At 42.2% G+C, this 12,019-nt stretch overlaps 1 protein-coding gene and 1 long non-coding RNA gene across 9 annotated transcripts in view; one reads left to right on the forward strand and one right to left on the reverse strand.

The window, feature by feature from the left end:
- ATP13A4 (ATPase 13A4) overlaps window positions 1-7,970 on the reverse strand; it is a 127,751-nt gene extending 119,781 nt beyond the window's left edge. For 5 of the 8 annotated variants that reach the window (XM_070582548.1, XM_070582547.1, XM_070582550.1 and 2 more), the window contains exon 1: window positions 2,383-2,515. In XM_070582548.1, coding sequence (XP_070438649.1) covers window positions 2,383-2,445 — 63 coding nt within the window. In that variant the 5' untranslated portion in view covers window positions 2,446-2,515. Of the gene's footprint in view, window positions 1-2,382; window positions 2,534-7,800 lie in introns of those variants that run through there. The other 3 variants (XM_070582545.1, XM_070582546.1, XM_070582551.1) reach the window with 3 other exon arrangements.
- On the forward strand, window positions 1,076-2,553 carry LOC139077020 (uncharacterized). The gene is made up of 3 exons (XR_011529148.1): window positions 1,076-1,212; window positions 1,917-2,005; window positions 2,415-2,553. It is a non-coding gene; the product is annotated as an uncharacterized lncRNA (long non-coding RNA).
- Window positions 7,971-12,019: the final 4,049 nt, after the last annotated feature.

The raw sequence follows: 12,019 nt of genomic DNA on the forward strand, positions 1-12,019 counted from the left end.
CATAAAATGTTGTTTTCTCTTGAAATTTGAAATCATTTCTATTATCAGAGGAATGACTTCTGCAAAGGTCCAAACTATATATTATAAAGGAAAATACTTTAAACACTGTGATGCGACACATTTCTAGACAATCTTGGTTTTCCAGAGGGATTCACATTGAAGTCAGAGGAGACAGACTTACTCAGGAAGTACAAATCGTACATAACAGAACAGATCCTGGGAAATCTGAGAAAAGCTGACCCTCTCCTAAGCTTTGCTTTACTAAGGGAGGAAGTGTGTTCTCCTGTTAAGAGTAGAATGTCCTTTGAAAGAAATGAAAAAAAGGTATCAGTGGGCTGTGTTCAGATCCAGAGACAAAAAAGCTACCAATTTAAACTAACGCAAGTGTTGCCTCAGCTCCTGGACTTATGTAACCTTAGACAAGCCAATTCTCAGAGCATCCATTTCCTCATCCTTAAAGATGGAAGCACAGCACCTGCTGCACAGGGTGTAGTGGAAGCTAAAGTAGCTAGTGGCCAACAAAATATTTTGTAAACTAAGAATCAATATGAAAATATGTGGAATGCATTTAAGATAGCTTGGTAATTTTTGAGATTTACTGCTCTGGGCGAAGGGGACGGAGGAGTGAGTTAAAAAAAGGACAGAGTATCGACACCACAGCGGGCAGGTGGCCAGGCTTCTCCAGCCGGAACAGGATGGGGAGCTCAAGAGTGCATACTAATTGTGGCACCTCCGTGGAGGCAACGGGCCAAATGACTCCTCTCCAGAAAACACAGTGTCCCTTCCCATATCAAAGGCCCGCTCCTAACCAGGCTTTCATCTGCGTACAAAACTAAGTTGACACCCTGGTGCATCGGGTGCTGCTATGATGAAGATGAACTATTAACAAAATTGCTTTGCTGGAATGTGGAGGCTGGAGAAGAGATAGTAGTTTCCCTGAAACTAGGAACATCTGCTAGCGAGGAGATGACTCTTAATGACTCTCGAATGACAAATTGTCGAAGAGCAGAAATGAGAGTACAGGAAAAGAGTGGGTGTAATTCGATCTGAGGATTTGAGGCAAGATAAAAAACCATTAGAAGGAAGGAGACTCTGCCTGCTGATGAAGAGTATTCAAGATGAGAATCAAATTTTCAACTTAATAGAGAGAGTAATAGAATAGTCACTCTCTAAAGAAAACACTGGAGAAATAAGCATGATATCCAACATGAGGTCAGAAGGTCATTTCTGGTGACATTTGTGTAGGGCCTGAAGGCAATTGTCATTTGGTGGTCAAATCTGAAAGAAGTAAGGAGATGGTTAAGAAAGCCACTTAAATTTGGGTGCCTTTTATTCCTTTATAATATTTTCAGCTCTGATAGTAGAAGAGCTCTACTCTTGAAGGTCCAAAATATGTTGTTGCTATAGGAACAGGTAAGCAGATTAGACTTGAAAGACCAGTTTAGGAACAAAGAATTTAATAGTCAGGACTAATGCAATTAACCAAGCAAATATTTTAAGCAAATGTCTTTTGGGTGTGTTATTTATATATTAATACCAGGAAGATAAAATGCTATCATAGAATGAGAGCATCACATTTCAACATTTTAATTACACCATTACTGGCGTAAAAGACGATGCTTATACAATTAGCAGAAAGGCCTTATTAAACAGAGCACACATTTCTAACTCTCTCTTGATTACATCGTAATTGAGAAATACAGCTTTAAATTCAGTAAGAGCATAAGAATCATCTTTGAATTTCCTACAGTTCCCGAGAGGGGAACACATCTAAAATAAAAGAGACAGTGGACTACTCAAAGTTTCCTGTAACCACTCTCTATAACTAGGGAGCTACAAGTAAAATTCTAGAAGTAAACAGAAATGTGTGTGTAGGCTGATAATTGTTACCATTTTATGTTTTCCCTGTCCAACAGTCTCTGTGAATACAGATAAGTGAGAAGAGAAGAAGGTCAAAGAACCAGAGGCACTCCTTCACTATTGATGACCCGCTTCATCCTGTCAGGTAATACACTGCTCCCCAGTTTAGGGATTTGCAGAAATTACGAGAAGTTTTGAACAGAACGTGCTATGCTGGTAAGGCTCAAAAGCTCACGGTGAAGTGCCATCATGCTTCTCTCCCTTTCTGTTTTGCTTAAAAAGAAAACACTACTGATAAAATAAATGCAATATTTTCATTCTAGCAAGTTTCTCCTGTTAGAGGTCACGTGCGTGGGACAGAGAGATTCTTGGACATTATCTTTTCTCACACAATACCAGAGTCAAATTGCAAGGAAGTATGCGAGTGTGTCTGAGCGCGCGGTGTGTGTGTGTGTGTGTGTGTGTGTGTGTTGGAGGCTGGGGTGTGGGAATGGGAAGAGGGGAATGTGGCTAGAATCTTACCATCTCATTCTCTTCTCCTTCATTGAGCAAAGCGTGCTGGCCCTTCTCAAAGCGGTCCCCCATGAAAGAACGATTCCACGCCTCCGCCCTGACCTTCCCGAGCAGACGCTTCCAGGACGAACTTGCTGAGCCACCACTGCTCGCCAGCTGACTGAAAGAGTTAAGGATCCTCCAGGTTAAGACTCCTCAAGTACACACCTTCTCTCAGCAAATGACAATAGTTAGCACACTGAACTCCTCCCACGAGTCACCCTCTTCTCGGAGGAATTTCTTCCTGCTCCTTGCTTACTGCATTCTCTCAGAGCAGCTGTCCCAAAGGAGACTGCTCCCATGCTGATCTTTTTGTGCCCAAGTTACAGGGAAAGAACTCATTGCCTGCCCAGTGCCAGCCTGAGACATCTGACTGCAAATCCAACAGGACAAGGCAGAGTTGGCAGGACTCTTCTGAGGAGTGGGGAGCGGGTGCAAGAACGCCCAGGCCACTGCTTTATTCACGGAGGCTAAGGAGCTGGGGTCGGGGGAGGCTAACAGAGCTGCTGATCTGATTAATGAAAGGCCCCATCTATCGGCTCTTTTGCCTACAAAAGGTACAAATCATGACTAATCCTCTTCCAAAGGTATTTGTAATCACATTTCTTTGTGTATGCAAAAACATTCTACTTAATGTATGCGTGGAATGGTTTACTTTTTTGAAAAACACGCAGAGAAAGAACAAAGGTATAGTCAAACTATTTTATGCAGTCTTCTTCCACTAAAATATCACTAGTGGTTATATTCTTAAGGGGTCTATGAGGCCGGCCCGTGGCCAAATGGTTAAGTTCATGTCCTCTGCTTCACCAGCCCAGGGTTTCACTGGTTCAAATCCTGGGCGCAGACGTGGGATGGCTCATCAGGCCATGCTGAGGCGGCATCCCACTTAGCACAGCCAGAGGCACTCACAACTAGAATATACCACCATGTACTGGGGGACTTTAGAGGGAAGAAGGAAAAAAAAAAAGATTGGCAACAGATGTTAGCTCAGGTGACAATCTTTAAAAAAAAAATTGTTAAGGGGGTCTAGAAATAAAATATTCAAATGACTGTATGGTAAGACTCTTTTTTTTAATTTATTCACGCATTCATTCAATACACAAGCTTTGAGCAGAGGGATTGCGTATATAAATCAAGTCACATTTACTATCCGCAGACTGATGTAGGGACTCAAACATGGTAGAAGGTGGTTTTTTATTATGAAAGCTGCCACAGAAGGCTAAGATAAATGTCAGAAATCCCAATGTGATGTAGGGCAACACACATCGACCTTGGCTCTGGGAAAAACCCTGGATTCCAGCTGCCCACTGGCATTGGTCAAACTGTGTGATCGTTTAACCTACACCAGCTGGCTCTTCTCACTCGGTAATCGAAGGAATTGAATGAGGACTCGTGAAAATATATCATACAGCACTGATCAAGTACTCTTGGTATAATTAAACGAAACATCTGATTTAACAGCAGATGATAGAACATAGTGGTCAAGGGCATGTGCTGTGAATTTGGAGGGCCTGTGTTCACATCTGGGCTTTCTAGTTACGCCACCTTAGGATAACAAGTTTCATAAACTCCATAAGCCTCCATTTGGTCACATGTAAAAAAAGGTTATGATAATAGAACTTACCTCCTAAAACTGTTGTGTGAGGAATAGTGCCTGCGAAACAGTACGTTTCCAACAAAGGAGAGCTATTTTTCTCCTCACTGTGTTCACTCACTCCCCTTCAAGCTGTGTACAACTGTTGGCACGGATATCCCCAACCTGATGCTAGTAACCCTACGAAGACCAAGACTAAAGTGTGTGTGCGTGTGTGTGTGTGTGTGTAAAACCTTGAACAAATGGGGACCAGCCCAGTGGCGTACTGGTTAAGTTTGCATGCTCTGCTTCAGCAGCCCCACGGTTCACAGGTTCGGATTCTAGCCACGGACCTAGCACAGCTCATCAAACCACACTGTGGCAGCACCTCACATAAAACAGAGGAAGACTGGCACAGATGTTAGCTCAGTGACAATCTTCCTCACACATACACATAAAAAATCCTTGAGCAAATGGTAAAGTATAAGTAAGATAAACATAAAAAATAGTAAGCTATTGTAATAGTAATTACAAAATATATATATGCTGTTCTCTGAATTTCTAAAAATGATTAGCACAATTTCACCAGATAAATAAAAATAAAATTAACATTTTATTACAAGCTCAAAAGATGAGTATGGGATTTCTTTCGAGGGAGATGAAAATTTCTGGAATTAGTGGTTATGGCTGCACAATTTTGTGACTATACTAAAATTCAGTGAACCATATACTTTTTAAAGGATGAATTTTATGAATATGAATTATACCTCAGTAAAAAAGTATACCTCAAAAATAGTAAGTCAACATTTTAGAGCTCTAGCAGAGGGTCATTCAAACGTTTAGCAGAGAAAAAAACAAAGCAAGAAAATTTCAAACTTTGTCTCCACTGATGGGGATTAAAGAGTGTGAGTATGTGAAATGGTAAAACTATACCAGTGCTGGAATGCAGGTGAGAGAGAAGTGTTTTCATTCTGTTGTCTATAATTGGCGATACTTGCACTGTTTCTTTCTGGTTAGGTTCCCGAATACAATTGGCAACTCATGCACCATTGTGGGGTTAAGATGAGCGTGTAATTGACTAAGAGTTATAGGAAAACCTGCACACAAACTTACCCCATTAAACGAATCTGGTTACGCCACAACAATACATAAGCCAAATTTGAATAGCAAAATCAGTGCCTAAGAACATAAACTTTTGTAGAAACTCAGAGCCCATAGAAAATCATTTTCAGCAACATGGTAGAACTGAGGACTTTGAAATATATAGTGAGAGAGTTTCTTCACGTCCTCAAGGAGTTCGCATGGTAAGACATCCAAGTCCTCTGAGGCAGCATGACTCATGGGCAGTGCTCTCTCTCGTTTCGCACTGTTGGTCTACAAACACGAGCGTAGCCAGAAACAGGGCTAGATTCCATGGGAAAGCAAGCAACATTTACTGAACTCTTGCATATACCAGGCACTATTGTAAGCATTTTACACACACTATGGCACGATGCTTACAATGGCCTCTGTGGTCAGAACTACTATGGTCATCTTCACTTAGCAGACAAGGAATCACAAGTGCGGAAAATAAATAATTTGCTTAAATCCAAGCAATTAGTAAAAAGTGAGTATTTGGACCAGGCAATGCTGCTCTCCCAATTCTGCATCCTAGTTTCCAGGCTAACACTGCTTCTACCGGTTTACTTGGAATATCTGTGAGGGATGTTGCATTTCTATGACCAGGAGAGCCTCTTTCTGGAGGAAGCATTTGAGAAGGGCCTTGAAAACGACGGGAAAGGTTTTTCAATAGGTGGAGATGCTAGGGCCCAGACTGGAAGGAGGCCACAGGAAAGAGCATTCAAAGCAAGGGAGCCATAGGAAGAAGAAACACACGGGCTTGTTCAGAGTAAGTCCATCACCTTTGCTGCATGCGGGCTGCATGCAAAGGAAGAAGAGGGGAGTTAGATGTATCAGGAAATACAGATCAGTGCCATTCCATGGACGTCTTGAATTTGAGTCTGGGCTTAATGCAATAAGTAACTGATAGGTGAAGGCGCACAGATGTCATAAATATGCATATTTTTCTTGATCAGCCTGTTCTTAAATATTATAGAAATCATTGCATAAGCAGGTTCTAAAGTGACTCAGTCTTTCTAGATAGTATTATACGTATATAGCAGTTTCCTTCAATCCTCTAAGTTAAATCTTCTATTTCCCTTTGGAGCATTGTTTGAAAGTTAAAAACAAAAATTTTTAATAGATTTGATTTTTTAGAACAGTTTTAGGTTCACACCAAAATTGAGCAGAAGAGATAGTGATTTCCTATATTCTCCTTGCATCACACAACCTCCCCCACTATCAGCATCCCCCCGTGGAGTAGTAAGTGGTAGATCTGTGACAACTGATGAACCTCTGTTGACATGTCATTATCACCCAAAGTCCACAGTTTACATCAGGCTTCACTCTTGGCATTGTGTATTCTGTGGGTTCTGACAAATACATAATGACATGTATTCACCATTATAGTATCATACATGGTAGTTCCACAGCCCTAAAAATTCTCTCTGCTGTCCCTGTTCATTCCTGCCTCTCCCCTCACCCCTGGCAACCATGAATTCCTTTACTGCCTCCATAGTTTGGCCTTTTCCAGAATGTTATATAGTTGGAATCATGCGACTTTTCAGATTGACGTCTATCACTTAGTAATATGCATTCAAGTTTTCTCCATGTCTTTTTGAGGCTTGGTAAATCATTTTTTAGAGCTAAATAATATTCCACTGCCTGGATGTACCACAGTTTATTTATCTGTTCACCTACCAAAGGACATCTTGGTTGCTTCCAAATTTTAGCAATTACAAATAAAGATGCTATAAATACTTATGTGCATATTTTTGTGTAGATATACATTTTCAACTCATTTGATTATGTCATTAAGGAATTGCAAATTAAAACAACAATGAGATACTACATACTTATTAAAATGGCCAAAATCCAAAATACTGATGATGTCAAATGCTGGCAAGGATATGGAGCAACAGAAACTCCCATTCATTGCTGGTGGGAATGAAAAACAATACAGCCACTTTGGAAGACAGTTTGGCAGTTTCTTACAAAATTAAACACCTTACCACATGATCCAGCAATTGTGCCCCTTGGTGTTTACCCAAAGGAGTTGAAAGTTTATTCTTTAATTTAGTCTGTGTTTTCCTTAATTTTGCCTGTTTAATATTTTTATTCTGCACTACATCTGCCTCACAGGGTCACATATGGCGTGGTGAGAATAGCAGATGTGGCTTTGGTGTGGTCTGAATTAGAATCTTGACATTTTGCTGACAGATTCCATTCATTTATTTACTTTGCACTTATTTGATTAAGTTCAGTACCCAAAGACATGTACCAGATGAAGAAAAGGGGCAAATAAAATATGCCCTGGTAGAGTTAAGTCTGTTAGGAAGCAAGACCAACACCAAAGTATAAGTTCTAACACATGTGCTAATTACAAAAGTTCAGGTAGGGAGTTAGACCAGGAAGGTTTCGTGGAGGTGGGGAGTTCTATGCTGGCCTAGATAAATGGAGACGGAGAGGGAAAAGATTGTTGGCAAAGGAGACTGCAAGCAAAGACCCAGAGGAGGATTTGTACACGAGCTCATTCAGAGACTACAAATTATACACATATATTGATACCTTAGAATTGAGAGGAATGTCCAAGAGGAAAGGTTGATTCAGCCATACCCTGATTCTCTCCTTGCACTCATTCCCTCTTAAATACCATGTCTCAAATAGGAATGGAAAAGGAAAAAAAAGAAGAAGAAGAAAATAAATAAATCAGCTACCTCTTTGCCGATCTGATATCTCAGCTTGCTTTCATTTATCCCAGAAGCACGTCTGCTGCTCCGATCAGTTCTCAACCTCTTCGGGTATGTATAACACACATCAAATGGAAATAATGACAGTTTCTGCCAAGACTGCGGGGATGCTGATCCTTCACTTGCTTAACCCATTTAGATGATGTGAAGATAAGTGGGTAGTGATGTTTCATCATATATTAATTCGCATCTTTCATCTGAGAACTCCAGAGCAGATTACAAACATTATTCTTTGCAACATCTTTGTGAAGTATGGAGGTGAGTAATATTATTGCCCCCACTTGAGAGCTGTAGGAACTGAGTCACAAAGGGGTCACAAAGAACTGCTCAAGGTCATGTGTCTTCAGCGTGGCATGGAACCTGAAAGAAGTGCAATATTTCTGCCTTGTTATCATTGACAGTGAGTCGCCTCAAGATTCCTCTTCAGTCCTCATTACCCAGATCTGATATTTGTAAAGTGCTTGAGGTCTTTAGTCACAGAGCTTCATCTAAACTCAAGGTTTCACTATTACTATCAATTACCTCAATCTGCACTAATGCCTAATCTGTGGACCATACTGGAGCAAGCAAGATGTGATGTCCCAAAGAGGAATTACCTGCCTCAAGGTGGTGACATGAAGTTTAATTGAATTAATTAATGTTTGTAAAACACTTAGAAACTCTTAGATTAAAGGGTTTAATACAAAGATACAGGGCCTTCTCATTAATTACAGAAGAAAAGAGGAGGCTAATGGCCAGCTTGATTTCTCAGAGGCATTGCTCTCACCTATCTCCGCCTGGCACCGGGTTCTGATCTTTCTCAAGGTGGCGTGAGGTGGCCCGTCAGTTCACATTCAGAAGAGCCCCTTCTTGCTTTCTGTTATTTCCAAAAATAAAAGATAACAAGCTGCTCTCTGGAGGTAAGGCAGCTCCCCTTCTGTGAAGATTGCCTTAGTTGGCAACTATCCTGACAATTCCAGGTCAGGAAGGACAGTCGATAAAAACAAAAGCCAAAAGAGTAAATCCCCAGGGAGAAACTTTATACCAGTGTACTTAATGCTGAGAACTTTTAACTGGCAATTTTCCATTGACAAAATAATACACGTTCAGGTGTAACTATTAAGTATCATGGAGTGTTACAACTAGACCTTCAGAAATTACTAAATTACCTTCATTGTTTGTCAGGTGAAGAAAAAGTTCGAGGAAGACTATATAATAATTTGTCCAAGGTCACATGAGAAGTGGGACTCAAATCAAAGACTCCAGTTTTCTATAATGTACTTCACATAGCATCACAAGGCCACCCACCTTTTGTAAAGGAATCAGAATAGTATTCTTTGAAACATTCTCTGTGGAATATTTAAAAGACAATTGCATTTGGAAAGTTTGATTTAGATAGAACGTTTCCAGAACTTGGCAATTGTGTAAAGCCATGGCCACGTCATAGAATTGCCAGGCATATCCACCTAAGCAGGATCAAGAGGGCGTGGGACGTGGCATTTGACACACCTGCTGGCATAAGAGTCTGCGCTCCGGGAACTGAAGAAATTGCAGCTGCTAATAAAGAAAGGTCAATCTAGCAGGCAATTGAAGCTCATGGCGGTCTGCTCTCAGGAGAGCAGTTGGTGAAGGGAGAAGGGAGGGATCCCATTAGACAGAAGTGGATACATTTCCAATAAGCAGTTCGAGTCCAGTGATGAGGAACATGGGGCAGGTGATATTTTAAAATCTTGATAGGAAACTGGCTCCAGGAGTCTGTCCTCTAGTGGCCAAGCCCAACCAGAGCTTTGGGCCTAGAGCAGTGTTCCATTTCCCCATGGGAGCCTGGCAAGGGAAAGTCTAGTCCTTACTCCTAGGAAGGATCTGGGGGTCAAGGCAGGCTGCCACACAGGAACTTGGGAACAGGATATCCACAGGGACCGAAGGCTTCGGAATGAGGCAGGAGCCCGATTAGCAGAATGAGGGCGCTGACTCTGGTAATACTTGCAGGGACTGTAACTCAGTGCTGAGCAGTGGAGAGCGAAACTAGGCTGGATTCAGGACCCACAACATGGGTCTGGGATGACCCAGGAACAGGGTTGAACCCCCGGTGAGAATCAAGAACAGGTCCTTGCTGGAGATGGAGAAGCTATGGGGCCTCTCTGTTTTCCCATCCACTTTGGGATGATTTATGCCAGTCACCACTGTCACCAGCAAGCAAGACCCTGCCCAGGAGGGAGGAGATTCTCAGGTGGATCCATCAGGGATATCTGAGGAAGGAGAAGAGATTGAAATTAATGACTAATGAAGTTCAGAGATTTTATTTGTTCATATTGCACAAGTCTTTCAAAGCCCTAAGCAAATGGGTGATGGGAAATGTTATCTCCTGATGGAAAAAAGAATGTAAAGTGGAACTAATGCACTCCTGGTACTCAGACTCTCCCCCAGGCACCTTGGCATCAAAGAGGGCTCTCTGAGGTTCTTGAGCTCTTCCCAAATCCTCTAAGAACCCTGCCACAGCACCTCAAACTAACAATCTAGGTAAAAACTGTTTGCCAAGCAAATACAACTTTCAGATAAGTCCCCCAGCTTCTAGTCTGATCTCTGTTCTCATAGAGGCCTTGCGGGGCTGTCACTGTCTTGGTGTTCCCTGCCTTTGCAAGTCCCTATGAAAACACACTGCTTTCTTCCTATGTCTGCCACAGGAATATTACTGTACATCTCCTCGCTCTGGGAACTGAGCCCTCTTCTCCCCTTCCTCTCAGTCTTTCGCTGGCACCAGGGCCCTTGTTATTGGCTGGTTGTGTGCTTCATTGTTGCTCTGTTTTTCCGTCTCTCATTCACCTGCAGGAGCCAGCCTAGAACAGCAGAAGGTCGTTACCAGTGATGCCTGGCAGTCACTTGGGGAGCTTTCCTAGACTCCACATGCCCTGGCCCCAACCCAGGCCTTCCAAATCAGAATCCTGGGAGGAGAAACACAGAATCTACATTTTTAGCAAGTATGGGTTATGCTGTGCTTCTACTACTTTTTTTAAAAAGGAAGATCAATGAATAAGGTAGATTTATCATCGTGGCAAGTTGTCCATGATACATAAACTGCAAAGTACTTAAGCTACAGAACACTATGTAGAATATAGTCCCATTTTCATAAAAGCATAAAATGTATTTACGTGTGCGTGATGCAATGTATATGTGTATTTAGTCAAAGGAGGCCTGGGTGAGATGATGCATTGAAAGGGCTCAGCACAGAGTCAATGTGTGGCAAACATTTGCTGTTACTGTTGGGTGCTCTGTCTTCTATGAAGTTCTTAACATTGGAAGAGGTAGTTTCAAATAAGGGTAGCAGGCATAGGAGGGCAGTTTTGGGGTCTGGGAGTGTCCAGGGGACTTTGATAGGCCATCAGAGAGCCCTGGAAAGAGAGAATCACAGCCACCCTCTGCCAGCCTCACTGTCGAATGCTGGCAACCTCAGCTTTTTCAGTGGGAGAAATTCAGAGCCAGATCATCTTGGCATTGGAAGGAGCTTTAGAGATTGCCTGGTCCGATTCCCATCCAGAAGTCCCACTCTATCCATGAGTGTCCCAGTCTTCCTCTCCTCCCCTCTCTCAGTGGCCCTGCACAGGGCACCTTCCCCAGCTGGCATACTTTGCTGGCATCTGGCAGCCAGGAGCTAGCATACTAAACACTATTAAATGGTCAAGTATTTTGGAATAGGAAGTGGGAAACACATTCACTGCCTGTCTCTTGTTCTTCGGCTGTGTGATCTTGAACAAGTCACTTCACTGCTCTGAGACTCAACGTCCTTATCTGCATGATGAAACCAATATTATTTGCCCCATCCTTGTAATATTATGAAGTGCTTACTACTGCTCAGCACAGAGTTAAGTGTTCCATGAAGGGCAGGTTATGAGACTCCGGTGAGCAGCATATGAGGGAATGCAGGTGAAAGCAATATGGAACAGAATGCCTGAGTCCTCAATGCACAAACCTGTGCAGTTGCTGAAAGGAGCGAGTGGAAGAGCTTTCTTCTCCAGCAGGTAACACAGACACATTTTAGACCATGATTCCCTGCAGGCAATGCGCCTGCCTTTCTTCTCCTAATCTGCTCCTTTTGCTATTGCCCTAAATTCCAGTTTCAACATTGAAATTTACTACCTCAGTGATCACCCTTAATTTTGGATCTCCAGGCTTTTCTTCGCTTTGATCTTTTTAACCCCTGTGATAGAAC

Source organism: Equus przewalskii, chromosome 18, assembly GCF_037783145.1.
Source record: "Equus przewalskii isolate Varuska chromosome 18, EquPr2, whole genome shotgun sequence".
Classification (NCBI taxonomy): Eukaryota; Metazoa; Chordata; class Mammalia; order Perissodactyla; family Equidae; genus Equus; species Equus przewalskii.